Here is a 22,072-nt window from a genome sequence, read left to right on the forward strand (position 1 = left end):
CTTCTTTTTTTCCTTTTTTTGTTGGTTCTTTGTTCATATAGAGCATTTGATCAGATGTGTCACCCTCCCTCAGCTCCTCCTTGATCCACCCCTACCTTCTGTATCGACCCCACTTTGTGTCCTTTTTGACTTGTAACCCATCAAGTCCAAATTCTGTTACCTATGTATTTGTAAATGTGTGACCCTGGACTGAAGCTTATTCCACCTTCCAGGGGCCACACCCCTAAATAAAGCTGATGACCCCTCTCCCAACAGCTGTAAGTTGCCAGTACCTCTTTATCTAGTAGTGGGATTGTGTGCCCACCTCCCCTGTCTATGCCGAAATTAAGGAAAATAAAATTCTTTGGTAAATTGATGGAGCTAGAAACAGTCATTTTTAGTAAGGTAACACAGACTCAGAAAGACAAAAAAAAAATCACATTTTCTCTCCCTTGCACATGCTAATATTTGAATCTTCAGATAATAGGCATCCTCTTTGGAATAGATATAGTCATCAGGAAATTAGGAAGAAGCCAGGAAGGAGACTTTTGAGGGAAGAAAGAAGAAATGGAGTGATTTTTGAAGGTGCGAATAGGAATAATGGATCAGGAAAGCTTAATTCATTCTTTTGAAACAGGGTCATTGAATCTAGAGGTCACGGATTCAGTTAGATTGACATCAGTGAGTTCATTGAAGCCTCTTTTCTCTGCAGCCCCAGCACCAGGATTATATATGCTGAGCACATGAAAAGTTTTTTTCTGAGTGCTGGGTGTCCAAACTCAGGTCCTCATTTTGCACAGCAGGTATTTTATCAGTTGAGCAAACTTCCTAGCAGTTTCCATAATTTACAGGAAGCTGCAAAACAAAGCATGAAGATATGTGATTTAGATTTTGAGACAGGTTAAGGAATTGGCCTTGAAATCATTATTCCAGCAAAGTGCTTCTTGAATTCTTGATCCTCCTGCCTTTACCTCTAAAGTGCTGAAATTCTGTGTGCCATATCTCCCTGTTTTTCTGTTTGTCTTGTTATTTTCTTGTTTGTTTAGTAATAGCCAACCTTTTCATTTTTCTTCATTTATCTTTTATAAGTAATTTTTAATTTGTTTTTTATTTATCTATCTATTTATTTATTTATTTATTTAGAAAGAACATGCACATAACAGCACATGTATAGAGGTCAGAGGAAAACTTGAAGGAGTTAGCTCTTTCCTTTCATCGTGTGGGTCTTAAAGACCAAATTCAGATTATCAGGCTTGGCATCAAGTACCTTTACCCACTGAATCACCTTACCAGCCCATTAAAAAAATTAATAAAGCATTAAAAAATTATCAGTTCATATTTATTTTTAAAGTATTGAGTTTTGTATTAACATTTTTATTCAAACATAGTATATACTTTAATTACATAACCAGGGTAAAATAATATTTACGGTAGCTTTGATTCACTTTTCCCTGATATCTAATGAATGTGAGCATTTTTTCATGTATTTATTGGTTACTTCATATTTCACTCCACCTTCATAACACCTTTATAGCATTTACAACTCAGTATTTTCTTTATAACATTTGTACCTACAAAGAAACCTCTTGGCTGACCATTAATTCTTGGATATCACTTCTTTCTGGATTTCACTAGTTCATCCTTTAGTAATTCTTTCTACTGAATGAAGTCTGGAAATATGGCTCAGTGGGGAAGAACACTTGCTGTGAAAGCAAAGAACAGAAATTCGAGTCCCCGAATTTCTCACGTGAAAGCCGGGCATGGCTTCATGTACCTGTACACCAGAGGTCAAGGGTAGAGACAGGAGGATTCTGGGACCATACTCACAGGCCAACATAGATGAAATGCCAACCTGCATGGTCAGTAGGATACTCTGTCTCAACAAAGAGAGAGAGAGAAAGAAAAAGAGAGTGAGAGATAGAGTGAATAGAGGAAAGCATAGATGAAAACATTCAGTGCCTTCCTTTGACTGCCACAATCATGTGCATGCCGCATGTAGGCCTATACCTTGCACCCCAAGCACACACACACAATTAAAAAGAAAAAAAAATCTTTCCAATCTCTTTTTCACAATGTTTCTAGCCATGAAATTATATACATAAAAATAACATTATATGGCCTGAGAAAATTGTATTTATACATTAGGAATGTATTCTTTAATATATGTGTAAGAGCAATAAAAAAAAAAAAAAGAAGCCAGATGCCATGAATCTAAGAGAACGGTGATGGGAAGGCAGATAAATAAGAAGACTTTAAGGAAGAAAAAATGTGGAAAATGGTGTAATTGTATTTTAAGTTCAAAAATAAAAAAATAAGTAAAAAAAATTTATGAACTAACCATTTTATCAATATGTATGTGAAATGGAGGAATATTCAGGGATTCTGAATTTAAACTTCAAAGAATGAGGTAATATAAACACTAAGCAAAAGTTCAAGACACTGTAATTAGCTCAGACACAAACTGGGAAGTTAACTATCTTACCTTCCAAACCTATCTTCATACTATTCCTTAACTTCTGTTTTTGATGCTTACAAAAGAGGTAAACACATGGAACTACAAAACCAAACCAGTGCGACTGAATTCATCCTCTTGGGACTCTCAGAAAAGCCAGAACATGAGCCTGTCCTCTTTTCTCTGTTCCTCTGCATGTATGTGATTACAGTTGTGGGAAACCTGTTGATCATCCTGGCCATCAGCTCTGACTCTCACCTCCACACTCCTATGTATTTCTTCCTGGCCAATCTCTCATTGGTTGATTTATGTCTGGCTACCAACACTGTCCCCAAGATGCTGGTGAACATTCAAACCAGGAGCAAGTCTATCTCTTACTCTTGCTGTCTTACCCAGATGTACTTTTTCCATTTTTTTGGCATCATGGACAGTGTCTTAATAGCTGTGATGGCTTATGACCGGTTTGTGGCCATTTGTCACCCTTTACATTATTCTACTATCATGAGTCCATGTCTCTGTGGGCTGCTGGTCGGTGGCCCATGGGTGTATTCCTGTTTCATCTCCCTCACCCACATCCTCTTCATGGCCCGTCTGGTATTCTGTGGAAACAATGAGCTCCCACACTACTTCTGTGACCTCACCCCGCTTCTCCGGCTTTCATGCACAGACACAACAGTAAACAGGCTCTTTGTGCTCATTGTAGCAGGAATGGTGATAGCCACACCTTTTGTCTGCATCCTGGCCTCCTATGCCCGAATCATCGTGGCCATCATGAAGGTCCCCTCTGCGGGTGGCAGAAAGAAAGCCTTTTCTACCTGTAGCTCCCACCTCTCTGTGGTAGTCCTTTTCTATGGGACCACCATTGGGGTCTACCTGTGTCCCTCCTCTGTCCGCACAGCTGTGAAGGAGAAGGCTTCTGCTGTGATGTACACAGCAGTCACCCCCATGCTGAACCCCTTTATTTATAGCCTGAGGAACAGAGATCTGAAGGGAGCCCTAAGGAAGTTCATCAACCGAAAGATCAGCACATCTCCCTGATCGTTAACCAGAACATTGTGAAATTTCTGCACAGCCAAATTTGAAGATCTGAGTTCTTCAACTAAAGTTGGAATTACTTGTAAAGAAAGAGTAAACACTTTAACTTCTGAGTTACAGAAAGCCAAGTTTCGATTTCTATGTGACCTTTTAATTATTGTCTCATTCTAGTTGTTTTTTATTGTTAGTTTGACACAGCCTAGAATCACCTGGGAAGAGGGGATCTCAATTAGAGAATTGCCTGTGTCCAATTGCTTGGGGGTATGATGTGGAGGGTTAACTTAATTGCTAATTTATGTATGATGGCCTAGCCCATGATGCCTGGTACCATCCACAGGCCTGCAGTCCTGGGCTATGTAAGGAAGCTGGCTAAGTGCTATAAAAATGAGGCTTCCAGAAAGCCAACAGTGTTCCTGCATGGTTGTAAGGTTCTGCTGAGTTTCTTCCTTGGTGCCCTTCGAAGATCGAGGGTAGCCTTTAAGCTAAATTAAAACCTTTACTCCAATATGCTGGTTTTGGTCAGAGTGTTTTCTCACAGCAACAGAGAAGGTAACTAGAAGATTCCCAAGATATGAGGACCAGTAAATAATTCTAACCATGTGTCACATTGTCCTCACCAAAAAATAAGACTATTGTTACAAATTGGATTTTCCCAACTTCAATATCCTTTGGCAAACAGTAAATGTGATCACGTGTTGCTTTACAATTATATCTTCTGAGGAATGTATCATCTGATGACTTTAGCATTGTAGAAACATCATGTTGTATTTGTGTAAGTCATTAATTCAATTCAATGCTTTTATTAATTAAATTTATTTTTAGATAGTCCCATACATTTCCACAATATATACCAACTATTCTCATCTCTCTTCCTAACACCCCTGTGCAGCCCTGCTCCTGTATACAGATCCTCTTACATATTCATGTATATCCATTTTTGTAGCCCCAGGCCATCTGTATGGCTGTTGGATCAGAGCTGGTGGGTTCAGCAGTAAATACACAACTAAAAACAACTAAGTCCCCTCTCTCAGAGTCTATCAATAGCCAATAGTTCTAAAATAAAAGGCGGAGCCTCTCTAGTTCCTCTCCCTTCAGTGAGTTACCATTGATCAGGTCAGTCTTGTGTGTTCATCCAATGGACTTAACTCCGCTCCATATGCGTTAATAATTTCAGTAGTTGTTTCTAGTCCAGAGAATGGTGTTCACAGAAGCACTCCTTAGTCTCCAAATCTTACACACTTACCACCACCTCTGTTCTGCAGTATTCCATAAGCCTCTATAAATGTCCTGTTTAATGCCAAGCACACAAATATTCCTATTTTTTTGGCATCTTGGACTGTTTATAGTCATAACCCCACGGCTTTTTTCATTCAGTGCTGTTCTTCTTAGGAAGACTCTTCTATGACCAAAGGTGGGAGCAGATTTTTGTCTATGGGTACAAACAGGTATTTAGAAAGCAACGTGCTGTTTTGTCAGTTTATCAACACAGCATCTTGATATAAGTTAGAGTCGTGCTGGAGGCATAGTTCAATGAGTGACATGCTTAATCACTATGCACCATGCCTTGGGCTGGATCTCCGGCACTGTAAGACACAGAGAGATATGAGCAGACATGGATGAGACTAGTTCTGGCATGACAATACATATTGTTCCATTATAAACATTTTTAAAAATTTTTTATTTAACTTTTATTAATTACACTTTATTCATTTTGTATCCCCCCATAAGCCCCTTCCTCCTCCCCTCCAGATCCCACCCTCCCTCCCCTTTCTGCATGCATGCCACTCCCCAAGTCCACTGATAGGGGAGGTCCTCCTCTCCTTCTTTCTGATCTTAGTCTATCAGTTCTCATCAGAAGTGGCTGCATTGTCATCTTCTGTGACCTGGTAAGGCTGCTCCCCCCTCAGGGGGAGGTGATCAAAGAGCAGGCCAATCAGATTATGTCAGAGGCAGTCCCTCTTCCCATTACTATGTAACCCACTTAGACACTGAACTGCCATGGGCTACATCTGTGGCAGGGGTTCTAGGTTATCTCCATGAATAGTCCTTGGTTGGAGTATGAGTTTCTGGGAAGTTCCCTGTGTTCAAATTTTCTTGTTCTGTTGCTCTCCTTGTGGAGTTCCTGTCCTCTCCAGCTCTTACTATTTCCCATTTCTTACCTAAAATTCCATTCACTCTGCCCATCAGTTGGCCATCAGGCTCAGCATCTGCTTTGAAAGTCTGCAGGGCAGAGGCTTTCAGAGGCCCTCTGTGGCAGGTTCCTAGGTTGTTTCCTGTTTTCTTCTTCTGGGTTTCAGAGGCCCTCTGTAGCAGGTTCCTAGGTTGTTTCCTGTTTTCTTCTTCTTCTGATGTCCATCCTCTTTGCCTTTCAGGATGGGGATTGAGCATTTTAGTTAGGGTCCTCTCTTTTGCTTAGTTTGTTTAGATGTACAGTTTTTAGTGGGTTTATCCTATGTTGTATGTTTATATGAGTGAGTATATACTGTGTGTGTCTTTTTGCTTCTGGGACAACTCACTCAGGATGATCCTTTCCAGGTCCCACCATTTACCTGCAAATTTCATGATTTCCTTATTTTTCATTGCTGAGTAATACTCCATTGTATAGATGTACCACAGTTTCTGCATCCATTCTTCAGTTGAGGGGCATCTGGGCTGTTTCCAGCTTCTGGCTATTACAAATAAAGCTGCTACAAATATGGTTGAGCAAATGTCCTTTTTTGTGTACTTGAGCCTCTTTTGGATATATGCCTAGGAGTGGTATGGCTGGATCTTGAGGAAGCGCTATTCCTAGTTGTCTGAGAAAGCGCCAGATTGATTTCCAGAGTGGTTGTACAAGTTTACATTCCCACCAGCAGTGGAGAAGGGTTCCCCTTTCTCCACAACCTCTCCAGCATGTGTTGTGTTGTCCCTTGAGTTTTTCATCTTGGCCATTCTGATGGGTGTAAGGTGAAATCTCAGGGTTGTTTTGATTTGCATTTCCCTCATGGCTAATGAGGTTGAGCATTTCTTTAAATGCTTCTCTGCCATTCGATATTCCTCTACAGAGAGTTCTCTGTTTATCTCTGTTCCCCATTTTTTAAGTGGATTACTTGGTTTGCTGCTTTTCAGCTTCTTTAGTTCTTTATATATACTGGATATGAGTCCTCTGTCAGATAAACGGTTGGTGAAGATTCTTTCCCAATCTGTAGGCAGTTGCTTTGTTTTGATGACGGTGTCCTTTGCTTTACAGAAGCTTTTCAATTTCATGAGGTCCCATTTATTGATTGTTGCTCTTAAAGCCTGTGCTGTTGGTGTTCTGTTCAGGAAGTTTTCTTCTGTACCAATGAGTTCTAGGGTATTCCCCACTTTTTTTTTCTAGCTGATTTAATGTGTCTGCTTTTATGTTGAGGTCTTTGATCCACTTGGACTTCAGTTTTGTGCAAGGTGATAAGTATGGATCTATTTTCATTTTTCTACATGTAGACATCCAGTTGGACCAGCACCATTTGTTAAAGATGCTATCTTTTTTCTATTGTATGGCTTTGGAATCTTTGTCAAAAATCAAGTGTCCGTAAGTATGTGGGTTTATTTCTTGGTCTTTTGTTCAATTCCATTGATCCACCATTCTGTTTCTATGCCAGTACCATGTAGTTTTATAACTGTTGCTCTATAGTACAGCTTGAGATCAGGGATGGAGATTCCTCCAGAAGATCTTTTATTGTAGAGGATTGTTTTAGCAATTCTGGGTTTCTTGTTATTCCATACGAAGTTGAGAATTTTTCTTTCCAGGTCTGTAAAGAATTGTGTTGGCAATTTGATGGGAATTGCATTACATCTGTAGATTCTTTTTGGTAAGATGGCCATTTTTACTATGTTAACCCTGCCAAGCCATGAGCATGGGAGACCTTTCCATCTTCTCATATCTTCTTCCATTATAAACATTTTTATAGCACAGTAAAAAAAAAAAAAAAAAAGTTCACCTTAAAATAGAAATAATAATTAGGGTGGGGTGGCTCGGTGAAAAAACAAAGGAAAACAAAAAACAACAACAACAACAACAAAAACACTTACTGCACAAGCATGAGGACTAGTATTTAGATTTCCCAGAACCCAGAAAAAAACTGATATGGTTGTACACATCTGTAATCCCAGTTAATCTAGCAAGATGGGAGGAAGAGACAGGAGAATCTCCACAAGCTCAGTGGCCAACCAGCCTGTGATATGCAGCAGTTTAACAACAAGGAACCAGGTCTCAAACAAGGTGTGAGGTGGGGACCAATGTTCAAAGTTATTCTCTGACCTTCTCGTGCTCACTGCATACATGTGCCCTTACTAATACATAGATATTCATGCACACACAATTATCATCATAGTCAATCATACACATGAACACATTAATAGAGAAGTGTAAAATACCAATAAAAATAGAAGAAATATAGAAATCAGTAACACGGACCTTTATTAAAAAAAAAAAAGATTACCAAGATTCTATATTGAATGTAAATGTGTTGCTCTACAGCAATTTCCTTTTGAATTCACTAAGGTAATGCCATCTTGTCCTAACTCTGTTTTATGTCTGTCTAGACACAACTCAGCCTTTCATCCCCCGGTAGCCATATCTACCTTGACAATGCTTTTGAGATAGACTCTGGCCCTGACCATAGTTCAGATGAATTAATTAATCAAAATAATTAATGTTTTACAAACTAAAACATTAAACTAAAATAACCAGAGAATGCATGAGTTAAAAATAATTGTCATTTAGTATCTGGAAAACAGTGCTAAGCTCCACAAAAAGACCAATATTACAAGGCTACTCTAATTCCCACACTGGTGTAATTCCCCCCAACACTGATGTATTTGGCTGTTTTATCTTTAAAATCACTGTACTTCTGAGCTTGGCACCAAGATAGACTTTGGAGGTATTAGCCTACTCTTGGTCTGACCGTTATTTTTTTCTCCTTTTACTTATTTTTAATTTTTATTTTTATATTAATTACAGTTTATTTACTTTGTATCCCAGCTGTAGCCCCCTCCCTCTTTCCCTCTCAACCCAGCCTCCCTCCTCATCTCCTCCCTGCCCCTCTCTAAGTCCACTGATAGGGGAGGTCTTCCTCCCCTTCCATCTGACCATAGCTTATCAGGTCTCATCAGGACTGGCTGCAATATCCTCCTCTGTGGCCTAGCAAGGCTGCTCCTCCCTCGGGGTGGGGGAGGGGGAGGTCAAAGAGCTAGCCACTGAGTTCATGTCAGAGACAGTCCCTGTTGCCCTTACTAGGGAAACCCACTTGGATGCTGAACTGTCATGGGCTACGTCTGAGCAAGGGTTCTAGGTTATATCCATGAATGGACCTTAGCTGGAGAATTAGTCTCAGAAATGACCCCTGTGCCCAGTCTTACTAACTCCCCCTTCTTTTACATGACCCAGCAATTAAAAACAAGGAAATAATGAAATTTGCAGGCAAATGGTGGGATCTAGAAAAGATCATCTTGTGTGATGTATCCCAGAAGCAGAAAGACACACACGATATATACTCACTTATAAGTGGATACTAGACCTATAAGATAGGATAAACATACTACAATCTGTACACCTAAAGAAGCTAAACAAGGAGGTCCTGGGGTAAGATGATCAATCCTCACTTAGAAAGACAATTGGGATGGACATTGGAGTAGGAGAAAACAAGAAATAGGACAGTAGCCTACAATTGAGGACCTTTGAAAGACTCTACCTAGCAAATGTATCAAAGCAGATGCTGAGATTCATAACCAAACCTTGGGCAGAGTACAGGGTCTGACCATTATTAAAGGACTCATACTCCTAATTGCCTTAATTGCCAGGGCTGCTAATAATTTCCTGCACGGATTATTTCACTCTGAATTGAAACAGCCCACAAGGAAAAAGTAGAAAGCTCATGAGACTTCACATTGCTGGGAAGGCTGAAACTTATGGGATTCATGGGGACCCCTTTTCAAGGATATAGAAACAGTAAACAATTACTGGGAGAGGGAACCAATCAGCCTAGCTACCAAGAGAAGATTCTCAAATCCTATCTAGATGCCAGAGGCCATGCAGAGAGGTCTGGGACTTCTGTTTTCATGGCTTGCCATTCATGGTGGGGTGGGCTTTGGTGATGCAGCTGTCTTGAGTCATCCCTGTCCCTGTAAGTCACCCCAATAAAAACCCCTTTGGTTTGGGTTTTATTTTTGGTGCAGTTGTTACTTGGTCTCTGAGTTCCTTATCTAGGATGAGTAGACGTGTGTGTGTGTGTGTGTGTCCCCAGGAAAAGCCCCACACACTATGTCTGACTAGCAGGATTTGCTTTTGTTTAATTGTGAGTGACAAATTGTGAAGTTGCACTAGCAGTTGTTTCGCCAGTTTATAGAAAATTTTCAGCTGCACTGTGACCCTGTGGTGCAGCTGACATATATGCGGTATATCTTTGATTGCAATATCATTATTCAACAAGCTACTCTCTTCATTAGGTTCTACTCCGCACTTGGTGTGTATCTTTATGCCCATAGGTTTGTATTTCTTTCAACATTTGTCAGAGAAAATTCCTTTTGCAGTTGGTGGTGGTAAATGCACACACACACACACACACACACACACACACACACATATATATAAATAATTAAAAATAAAATGTTCATAGCAGCTTTATTAATAATACCCATAATCTAGAAACAACGTAGAAGTCCCTCAATGGAGGAATGGACATAGAATGTGTGATACATTTACACAATGGAATACTACTCAGCAATATAGCATATACTCACAGGTGGATATTAGCCATATAATATAGGATAAACATACTAAAATCTACAGTCCTAAAAAAGCTAAACAACAAGGAGGACCCTAGGAAAGATGCTTAATTTTCATTCAGAAGGGCAAACAGAGTAGACATCAGAGTAGGAGAAGACAAGGAATAGGATAGGACCCTTCCACAGAGGACCTCTGCAAGACTACCCACCAGGGTATCGAAGGAGATACTGAGATTCGTAGACAAACTTTGGGCAAAGTGCCAGAATCCTTATGGAAGAAAAGGGAGACAGAAAGTCCTGGAGGGAACAGGAATTCCATAAGGAGAACAACACAGCAAAAAAACTGGGCCCAGGGGGTCCTGCAAAGACTGATACTCTAAATAAGGACCATGCATGGAAAGGACCTAGACCCCCTGCTCAGAGGAGGCCCATAGGCTGTTCAGTTTCCAAGTGGTCCTAGTAAGCGGTACAGGGCCTGTCTCTGACATGAACTCAGTGGCTGGCTCTTTGATAACCTCACCTTAGTGTGTGTTAGCCTTGCCAGGCCACAGAGGAAGATGATGAAGCCAGCCTTGATGAGACCTGATAGTTTAGGGTCAGATAGAAGGGGAGGAGGACCTCCCTTATAAGAGGACTAGGGAAGGCATAGGGGGGAGAAAAGGGAGGGAGAGTGGGACTGGGAGGAGATGAGGGAGGGGGTTGCAGTGGGGATACAAAGTGAATAAATTGTAATAAATAAATAAATATTTTAAAAAATCTTTATTTTAAATCAACATGGGTTGACAATATGGCTCAGTGGATTAAAATACTTTTTGTAAGAAGCCAAGAAAATACAAAGTGAATAAAGTGTAATTAATAAAGAATTTAAAAAGAAAAGAAGCCAAGAAAAAAACTCCTTAATTTAAAGACTAGAATCCATTTTTTAAAAACCAGTTATAATCTCAGCACACAATTATAATCCCAGTACTACTGGAGCATGATGGAGTGCAGAGACAAGAGAATCACATGAAATGTCAGCTCTCTACAAAGCATGACAGAAATAAGAGAGACCCTGCCTCAACAAGGCAGCAAGAGAATTGATTCATAAAACTTGCCCTCTAGAACATCAAATAGCAGAGAAACACTTAAAGAAATGCTCATCCTCGATACTATATAGGCGGGGCAAGATGGCGGCGCCCGGAGGACTCTCATTCTGAGTAGCAGCACAGCAGGATTGGCACAGTGACCAGCAATCAGAACTCGCGGCCATAAAACACAAGTGATTGTGTTTCACAGGTGAGAGGATACCCCACGGTGGGGGATTCAATCAGCTTTAACTCACCCGGCTAAACCGCAGAATAGATCCCGATTCCGCCAGGCGCTTGGTCAACAACCCAGAGCTACCCGCCAGCGCAATCTGGTCACGGTCCCGGACTGAACTGTGGGCCCACAACACCATAGACTGGATTTCCCAGTCGAGAGATAACCCCACGGAGCAGGAAACAATTGGGACCGACCTCAGGTTACCCAGACATCCCCTGGAAAAGACTCGGGGTCCGCAGGTGCCCCAAGACCCAGTCCGGACCCAGAGCCGGGACACAGGCGCCTGCCTGCACAGAGCCCTGCCTGCGCGCCTGATTTGCCGCCTCAGATAGAACTGTGGGCACCAGGGCATCAGGGCACCAGACTGCGTGTCTCTGGCAGGAGGAAACCCCCAGCGGAGGGCGTCAGCAGCTCTAACGCTTAGGACACCCAGCACCAAAACACTTCCTGGACTCACACAGACTCTAGTGCAGGCAGGAGCGCTGTGCTCTGCCACCATTATTGAGTTCCCCTAGGGCACTGGGACACACAGCTGCATCCTCAGACCTACAAAAGCCAGAGAGCCATTATAGCAGCTCTCAGATACTGTGCCAAGGATCAGCCAGTTATTCTTAGCTAGACTGTCAAAACTGTGGGAATCCCTGGTCCTTCAAGAGGGCTGCACCCACAGCATCTGGACCAGAGCAGTGCCTGCAGCCGCCATCCCAGACAGAGACACACAGCTTCTGGTCCAGAGTGAGGCACCCAGCCTCCAGACCAGAACAGTGCCCCCAGGCGCCAACTCAACCTAGGTGCACATTCTCCAGGTCCAGAGCAGAGCAATCAGCCTCTGGTCCAGAGACTTGCTGAGTGCACCTCCCACTTTCCTGGACAGAACTGTGCGCCCCAGGATAACAGACTGAGTTTCCCTGTTGGGAGAAAACCCCACAGCTAGGGAATCAGCAGTTTCTTCAAGAGGACTGTACATGGAAATTTAGTGAGCAGCAGCACACTAAATTTATAACAAGAAACCCAGCAGTGGGGCAGCTGTCTTGAGAAATTCTATGGGTAAGAGGAGATCCCCCCCTGCCTAACATAGACCCCAGCTACTACTCAGGGCTATAAACCTGAGGTGAGCAGTGGCAACTCCTGAGAAACACTGGCCATACAGTGACCATAACCAAAAAGCAGAGAAGGACTCCTTCAGAAAAAATCATCTTCTGGCCAAAAGGATACTCCCTACCTCAGGACTCCAGGAAGCACAGAAACTAACAGCCAACACCTAAATCAGCCCAATGGGTAGAGGTCAGCGTAAAGGCTCAACCAACAAAAGACAGAGCAATATGGCATCTCCAGAACCCAGCCATCCAGAGGCGAACAGCCCTGAACAATGCAGCATCATAGAAAATCAAGAAGATGACCTTACATCTATGTTGATGAAGAGGATAATAGAGGAAACAAATAAAATACGTAAAGAATTAGAGGAAGATAAAACCAAACAGATCATGGCTATCTGTAAAGAAATGGAGGAAGATAAAGACAAGCAGATTATGGCCATCCGTGAAGAAATACGGGAAGATGCAGCCAAACAGCTTGTGGCCTTCAGAGAAGAAATAATTAAATCACTGAAAGAAACAAAAGAGACAGAGTTGAAGGAACTAAAAGAAAAAGAGGAAAATACAAGCAGACAGGTGAAGGAAGTAAACAAAACAACTCAAGACCTGAAGATAGAACTAGAAAAATTAAAGAAAACACAAATGGAGGAAATAATGGAGAGGAAGAATTTAGGGAAGAAAACAGGAACTACAGAGGTAAGCATAACCAACAGAATACAAGAAATGGAAGAAAGAATCTCAGGTGTAGAAGATACAGTGGAAGAAATTGACGTATCTGTCAAAGAAAATGTTAAATCCAAAAAATTCCTGACACAGACCATCCAAGAAATCCAAGACAATATGAAAAGACAAAATCTAAGAATAATAGGAATAGAGGAAAAAGAAGACTCCCTTCTCCAAGGCCCAGAAAATATTTTCAACAAAATCATTGAAGAAAATTTCCCCAAGTTAAAGGAGAAGCCAATAAGGATACATGAGGCCTACAGAACACCCAACAAATTTGACCAGAAAAGAAAATCCTCCCGCCACATAATAATCAAAACAGTAAGTACACAGAACAAAGAAAAAATACTAAAAGCTGCAAGGGAAAAAGGCCAAGTAACATATAATGGCAAACCCATTAGAATCACACCTGACTTTTCAACAGAAACTATGAAAGCCAGAAGGGCCTGGACAGATATCATGCAGACCCTAAGAGAACACAGATGTCAACCCAGGCTACTATACCCTGCAAAACTCTCAGTCCTCATAGACGGAGAAAACAAGATATTCAATGACAAAAACAAATTTCAACAATACCTACACACAAATCCAGCATTACAGAAGACACTGGAAGGGAAAATACAACCCAAGAAAATTAGCTTCTGTCAAGAAAACACAGGAAATAATTAACCTTACTACAGTAAAACAAAAAGCAACCAAGCACACAACCTTATGAACACAGCCAACATCAAAATCAAAGGATCTAACAGCCACTGGTCATTAATCTCTCTCAACATCAATGGACTCAACTCTCCAGTAAAAAGACACAGATTAACAGAATGGATACGTAAACAAAACCCAGCAATCTGTTGCATACAAGAAACACACCTAAGACACAAAGATAGACATTACCTAAGGGTAAAAGGTTGAAAGACGACTTTCCAAGCAAATGGACCCAAGAAACAAGCAGGAGTAGCCATTCTAATATCTGATAAAATAGACTTTCAAGCAAAATTAATAAAAAGAGATGAGGAAGGACACTTCATACTCATCAAGGGAAAATTCCACCAGGAAGACATCACAATCCTGAACATCTATGCCCCAAATACAAGAGCACCCACATTTGTAAAAGAAACATTGATAAAATTTAAACCACATATACATCCCCACACATTAATAGTGGGAGACTTCAACACCCCACTCTCAACAAAGGACAGGTCAACAAAACAGAAATTAAACAAAGAAACAATATCTCTGACAGAGGTCATGAATCAAATGGACCTCACAGACATTTACAGAACCTTACACCCAAACACAAAAGAATTTACGTTCTTCTCAGGTACCTCATGGAACCTTCTCCAAAATAGACCATATAGTTGGTCACAAAGCAAGCCTCAACAGATACAAGAAGACTGAAATAATCCCTTGTATCCTGTCTGATCACCATGGAATAAAGCTGGACTTCAACAACAACAGAAATAGCAAAAAGCCTACACACACATGGAAACTGAACAACTTGTTACTAAATGACAGCTGGGTCAGGGAAGAAATAAAGAAAGAAATTAAAGCCTTTCTAGAACTCAATGAAAATGAAGACACAACATACCCAAACTCGTGGGACACAATGAAAGTAGTGCTAAGAGGAAAGTTCATACCACTAAGTGCCTTCAAGAAGAAATTCAAGACAGCTCATTCAAGCAACTTAATGGCCCACTTAAAAACCCTAGAAAAAGAAGAAGCAGACACACCAAAAAGGAGTAGACGGCTGGAAATAATCAAACTCAGGGCTGAAATCAATCAATTAGAAACAAATAAAACAATTCAAAGAATCAATGAAACCAAGAGCTGGTTCTTTGAGAAAATCAACAAGATCGACAAACCCTTAGCCAAGCTAACTAAAAGGCAGAGAGACACCACCCAAATCAACAAAATCAGAAATGAAAAGGGGGACATAACTACAGACACTGAGGAAATCCAAACAATCATTAGGACTTACTTCAAAAGTCTATACTCAACAAAATTTGAAAACCTAAATGAAATGGACAATTTTCTTGATCGATTTGACTTACCAAAGCTGAATCAGGACCAGGTAAATCAAATAAATTGTCCTATATCCCCCAAAGAAATAGAAGCAGTCATCAAAAGTCTCCCATCCAAAAAAAGCCCAGGACCAGATGGCTTCAGTGCAGAATTCTACCAGACCTTCAAAGAAGAGCTAACTCCAATTCTCTTCAAACTATTCCACAAAATAGAAACAGAAGAAACATTACCAAGCTCATTCTATGAAGCCACAGTCACCTTGGTACCTAAACCTCACAAAGACTCAACAAAGAAAGAGAATTTCAGGCCAATCTCCCTTATGAACATTGATGCAAAAATACTTAACAAAATACTTGCAAACCGGATCCAAGAACACATCAAAGATATTATCCACTATGACCAAGTAGGCTTCATCCCAGGTATGCAGGGTGGTTCAATATACAGAAATCCATCAATGTGATCCACCATATTAACAAACTGAAAGAAAAAAACCACATGATAATCTCCCTAGATGCTGAAAAAGCATTTGACAAAATCCAACATCCATTCATGTTTAAAGTACTGGAGAGATCAGGGATACAAGGCACATATCTAAACATAGTAAAGGCGATTTACAGCAAGCCTATAGCCAACATCAAACTGAACAGAGAGAAACTTAAAGCAATCCCACTGAAATCAGGGACAAGACAAGGCTGCCCACTCTCTCCATATCTCTTCAACATAGTGCTGGAAGTCCTTGCTAGAGCAATAAGACAGTCGAAGGAGATCAAGGGGATACAGATGGGAAAGGAAGAAGTCAAATTATCACTATTTGCAGATGATATGATAGTATATATGAGTGACCCCAAAAACTCTACCAGGGAACTCCTACAGCTGATAAACACCTTCAGCAAAGTGGCTGGATAAAAAATTAACTCAAAAAAATCAGTAACACTCCTGTATACAAAAGACAAAAGGGCTGAGAAAGAAATTAGAGAAACATCACCATTCACAATAGCCACAAATGACATAAAGTACCTTGGTGTAACCCTAACCAAGGAAGTCAAAGACTTGTATGATAAAAATTTCAAGTCTCTGAAGAAAGAATTAGAGGAAGATATGAGAAGATGGAAAGATCTCCCATGCTCATCGCTTGGCAGGATTAACATAGTAAAAATGGCCATCTTACCAAAAGCAATCTACAGATTTAATGCAATTCCCATCAAATTGCCAACACAATTCTTTACAGACCTGGAAAGAAAAATTCTCAACTTCGTATGGAATAACAAGAAAGCGAGAATTGCTAAAACAATCCTCTACAATAAAAGATCTTCTGGAGGTATCTCCATCCCTGATCTCAAGCTGTACTATAGAGCAACAGTTATAAAAACTGCATGGTACTGGCATAGAAACAGAATGGTGGATCAATGGAATCGAACAGAAGACCCAGAAATAAACCCACACACTTACGGACACCTGTTTTTGACGAAGATGCCAAAACCATACAATGGAAAAAAGATAGCATCTTCAACAAATGGTGCTGGTCCAACTGGATGTCTACATGTAGAAAAATGAAAATAGATCCATACTTATCACCCTGCACAAAACTGAAGTCCAAGTGGATCAAAGACCTCAACATAAAAGCAGACACATTAAATTGGCTAGAAAAAAAAGTGGGGAATACCCTAGAACTCATTGATAGAGGAGAAAACTTCCTGAACAGAACATGAACAGCACAGGCTCTAAGAGCAACAATCAATAAATGGGACCTCATGAAATTGAAAAGCTTCTGTAAAGCAAAGGACACCGTCATCAAAACAAAGTGACTGCCTACAGATTGGGAAAGAATCATCACCAACCCTTTATCTGACAGAGGACTCATATCCAATATATATAAAGAACTAAACAAGCTGAAAAGCAATAAACCAAGTAATCCACTTAAAAAATGGGGAACAGAGCTAAAGAGAGAATTCTCTGTAGAGGAATATCGAATGGCAGAGAAGCACTTAAAGAAATGTTTAAAAAAAAAAAGAAAAAAAAAGAAAAAAAAAAAAGAAATGTTCAACCTCATTAGCCATGAGGGAAATGCAAATCAAAACAACCCTGAGATTTCACCTTACACCCATCAGAATGGCCAAGATGAAAAACTCAAGGGACAACACATGCTGGAGAGGTTGTGGAGAAAGGGGAACCCTTCTCCACTGCTGGTGGGAATGTAAACTTGTACAACCACTCTGGAAATCAATCTGGCGCTTTCTCAGACAACTAGGAATAGCACTTCCTCAAGATCCAGCCATACCACTTCTAGGCATATACCCAAAAGAGGCTCAAGTACACAAAAAGGACATTTGCTCAACCATGTTTGTAGCAGCTTTATTTGTAATAGCCAGAAGCTGGAAACAACCCAGATGCCCCTCAACTGAAGAATGGATGCAGAAACTGTGGTACATCTATACAATGGAGTATTACTCAGCAATGAAAAATAAGGAAATCATGAAATTTGCAGGTAAATGGTGGGACCTGGAAAGGATCATCTTGAGTGAGTTGTCTCAGAAGCAAAAAGACACACACGGTATATACTCACTCATATAAACATACAACATAGAATAAACCCACTAAAAGCTGTACATCTAAACAAACTAAGCAAAAGAGAGGACCCTAACTAAAACGCTCAATCCCCATCCTAAAAGGCAAAGAGGATGGACATCAGAAGACAAAGAAAATAGGAAACAACCTCGGAACCTGCTACAGAGGGCCTCTGAAAGCCAGAAGAAAACAGGAAACAACCTTGAAACCTGCCACAGAGGGCCTCTGAAAGCCTCTGCATTATAGACTGTCAAAGCAGATGCTGAGCCTGATGGCCAACTGATGGGCAGAGTGAATGGAATTCTATGTAAGAAGTGGGAAATAGTAAGAGCTGGAGGGGACAGGAACTCCACAAGGAGAGCAACAGAACAAGAAAATTTGAACACAGGGAACTTCCCAGAGACTCATACTCCAACCAAGGACTATTCGTGGAGATGACTTGGAACCCCTGCAAAGGTGTAGCCCATGGCAGTTCAGTGTCCAAGTGGGTTACATAGTAATGGGAAGAGGGACTGCCTCTGACATAATCTGATTGGCCTGCTCTTTGATCACTTCCCCCTGAGGGGGAGCAGCCTTACCAGGCCAAAGTAGAGGACAATGCAGCCACTTTTGATGAGAACTGATAGACTAAGATCAGAAAGAAGAGGAGAACCTCCCCTATCAGTGGACTTGGGGAGTGGCATGCATGCAGAAAGGGGAGGGAGGGTGAGATCGGCAGGGGAGGAGGGAGGGGCTTATGGGGGGATACAAAATGAATAAAGTGTAATCAATAAAAAATTAAAAAAATTAAAAATAATAATAATAATAAAAAAGAAATACTAAAAAAAAAAAAAAAAAAAGAAATGCTCATCCTCATTAGCCATTAGGGAAATGCAAATCAAAACAACCCTGAGATTTCATCAGAATGGCCAAGATGAAAAACTCAAGTGACAACACATGCTGGAGAGGTTGTGGAGAAAGGGGAACCCTCCTCCATTGCTGGTGGGAATGTAAACTGGTACAACCACTTTGGAAGTTAATCTGGCGCTTTCTCAGACAATTAGGAGTAGTGCTACCTCAAGACCCAGCTATACCACTCCTAGGTATATACCCAAAATTTGCTCAAGTACATAACAAGGACATTTGTTCAACCATGTTTGTAGCAGCTTTATTTGTAATAGCCAGAACTTGGAAACAACCCAGATGTCCATCAACAGAGGAATGGATACAGAAATTGTGGTATTTTTACACAATGGAATGCTACTCAGCAATCAAAAAGGAGGAAATCATGAAATTTTCAGGCAAGTGGTGGGATCTAGAAAAGATCATTCTGAGTGAAGTATCCCAGAAGGAGAAAGACAAACTTGGTATATACTCACTTATATAGACCTACAAGATATGATAAACATAATGAAATCTACACACCTAAAGAAGATAATCAAGAAAGTGGACATGGGTGAAGATGATCAATCCTCATTTAGAAAGACAAATGGGATGTTCATTGAATGTATGACAGGAGTCTACCGCAAAAGGCATCTGAAAGACTCTACCTAGCAGTGTTTCAAAGCAGACACTAAGACTCATAACCAAACCTTGGCAGAGTTCAGGGAATCATATGAAAGAAGGGGAGTTAGTATGATATGGAAAGGATAGGAGCTCTACAAGGACCAAATATATCCGGGCACAGGGTCTTTTCTGAGACTGACACTCAACCAAGGACCATCTATGGATATAACCTAGAACTTCTGCTCGGATGTGGCCCGTGGTAGCTCATAACCAAGTAGTTTTCCAAAGTAAGGGGAACAAGGACTATTTCTAACAGGATCTCAAAGGCAGGCTCTTTGACCTGCCCCGCCTCCTCCCAGGGGAGGAGCAGTCCTGTTATGCCACAGAGGAGGACTTTGCCGCCAGCCTTGAAGATACCTGATAAAACAGGGTCAAATGAAAGGGGAGGAGGAGCTCCCCAGTCAGTGGACTTGGAAAGGGACAGGGAGGAGACCAGGGAGGGAGTTGGGGAAGGGGAAGGAATGAGGGAGCAGGATACAGCTGGGACACAGAGTTAACAAATTGTAACTAAAAAAAAAAAAAAAAAAAAAAGATTAGAAAGGAGAGGAGAACCTCCCCTATCAGAAAAAAAAAACAAAACAAAACTTGTCCTCTAACATATATTATCACATGTGTGCACCCCTCCCCTGACACACACACATCATACACAGAGAATAATAATACACAAGATAAATAAGAGACTGAAAACCAACTTAAAATTACGCATGGTGGCACATACTTACATTCTGCTCCTTCCCCTGCATGGTGGCCAAGAGCTGCTCCTAATAAACCTACATCTATATACTTTAATAAAATAAAAAAAAGAAAGAATAAAACCACAACTCAACTAGTGCTGTTTTGGTTTTTTTTTTTTTTTTTGGTACAACTTCCATATCAAATTCCATTTGTTGACAGCAATACATTTTTAGCTCTTGTTCATTCAACAATCATGTATTATACTAGCTCTTATTCTAATCATGGACAGAATGATTGAACTTCTCTATATACTGATTGCAAAACATTAACATTGAAGGGGTCAATTTTTCTGAATGTTGTTCATGCTGCAAGTGGAATCTGCAAATGTCTATATAAAATAAAATTCTGAGAATGGTATGTTTATACCCAAATGTCAGTTTTACTTATGTTTATTTTCAAAACTAAACTTAGAGATACTCCTTGAACCAGGGATGGTGATGCACAGATCCCAGCATCCAGGAGACTGAGGCAGGCAGATCTCTGTGTGTTCACGGCTAGTCAACACAGAGTTTTCCAAGCCAGCAAACTGGACAGCATACTAAGACCTTGTCTCGAAGATTTGTATCTATCATATACAAAAAAGATAGGAAGAAGGAGTTATCAGAAGAAGAAATACTTTATGAGGTTCAATATCCATCACCAGATTAAACAATGAGACATAACACATCTGTAATCCCAGCACTCAAAGGTGCTAGGAGAGAGAATAAGAAGTTCAAAGTCATTCCCAGAAACATAGTGATATTTGAGGGCATTTGGAGATATGTGGCATTCTTTTTTATAAAAGGAGGAAGAGAATGGAAGAAAAATAAGTATATGAAAAGTATTCAGCACCTTTAGCCATTAGGAAAATTCAAATCACAATTATGTGGATTGAGAATGGCTGTCATCACAAAAACAAAAAGTAACTGAAGTTGTTACGAAAGGCATTGGGAAGAGGACGCCATTGTGGCAATTAAACTAGTGTGCTGTTTGGGAAGTAATAAGGAGGTTCCTCAGCAAAACTGCAACAAGAACTGCCATAATGTCCAGCTATATGTTGCCTTTGTGTGAAGGAACAGCTGAGCATAAAAAAATATATACCTGTGTGCCCACATGCACTGAAGCACCATTCACAGCAGTCAAAACGTGGCGTCATCATAAACGACCGTCAGCAGATGGATGGATTAGTAAAAAGCATATGTGCAAGATAGAATCTGCCTCAGCAAAATAGAAACATGAAAACCTGTAATTTACAGCAAAACTTGAGACAGAAACTATTGTGTATTTTCTCTCATATGTAAATTTCTCAATAGAAATATTTATAAACATTTATAGCACACACCCACACCCAAGCCTCAGTGAACATTGTGGAAAAGGGAGCCAAAAGAATGTAAGAGCCAGAAGATAGGCAAAAAGATTGTGAAATGCTACCTTCTGGGCATCAACAAGGAAAACACAGTCCTGACATCACAGCAGCTGCAGCTGTCTGCAATGGGCCTGCACCAGAGGGAAGTCTAACTACTGGCTACTGATTGATTCTTGTGGAGGGGCAACCATTATTTTCAATTGTGTACCTACAAATGAGCCCACCAGATTCCAATGGATAGCTTCAAACCCACAATCCCATAGAACATTTTTAAGGCTCTTGTGTCACATAAAACCACAAGCAAGACAATTTGCTGTGCTTTGTCTTTGTTAAGTATCTAGTCATAACTCAGTGTCATGTGACAGACAACGCTGTTAATGGCTGAGGATCTCTCTGTTAAGAAAGATCTGGAGCTGAGCCCTAAATCTAGCCAAGAAGAAAGCATTTCTTTGAAAAGGCAGGGGCATCTACCCTGCTTGCCCTTCTGAATGAGGTTTAAGCATCCTCTCTAGGGTCTTCCTTGTTGTTTAGATT

The 22,072-nt window shown here is 40.6% G+C and overlaps 1 protein-coding gene across 1 annotated transcript; it reads left to right on the forward strand.

Annotated features, from left to right (window-relative positions):
* The first annotated feature begins 2,527 nt into the window (after nucleotides 1-2,527).
* LOC129672067 (olfactory receptor 24) lies at nucleotides 2,528-3,469 on the forward strand. Its single transcript, XM_055601265.1, has one exon. The coding sequence runs from the start codon at nucleotides 2,528-2,530 to the stop codon at nucleotides 3,467-3,469; it is 942 nt and encodes a 313-aa protein (XP_055457240.1).
* The last annotated feature ends 18,603 nt before the right edge of the window (nucleotides 3,470-22,072 follow it).

Source organism: Psammomys obesus, unplaced genomic scaffold, assembly GCF_907164565.1.
Source record: "Psammomys obesus unplaced genomic scaffold, mPsaObe1.curated_primary_1811, whole genome shotgun sequence".
Lineage (NCBI taxonomy): Eukaryota > Metazoa > Chordata > Mammalia > Rodentia > Muridae > Psammomys > Psammomys obesus.

Coding starts and splice junctions, on each gene's coding strand:
- LOC129672067 (XM_055601265.1), top strand. CDS start 2,528: ATGGAACTACAAAACCAAACCAGTGCGACTGAATTCATCCTCTTGGGA.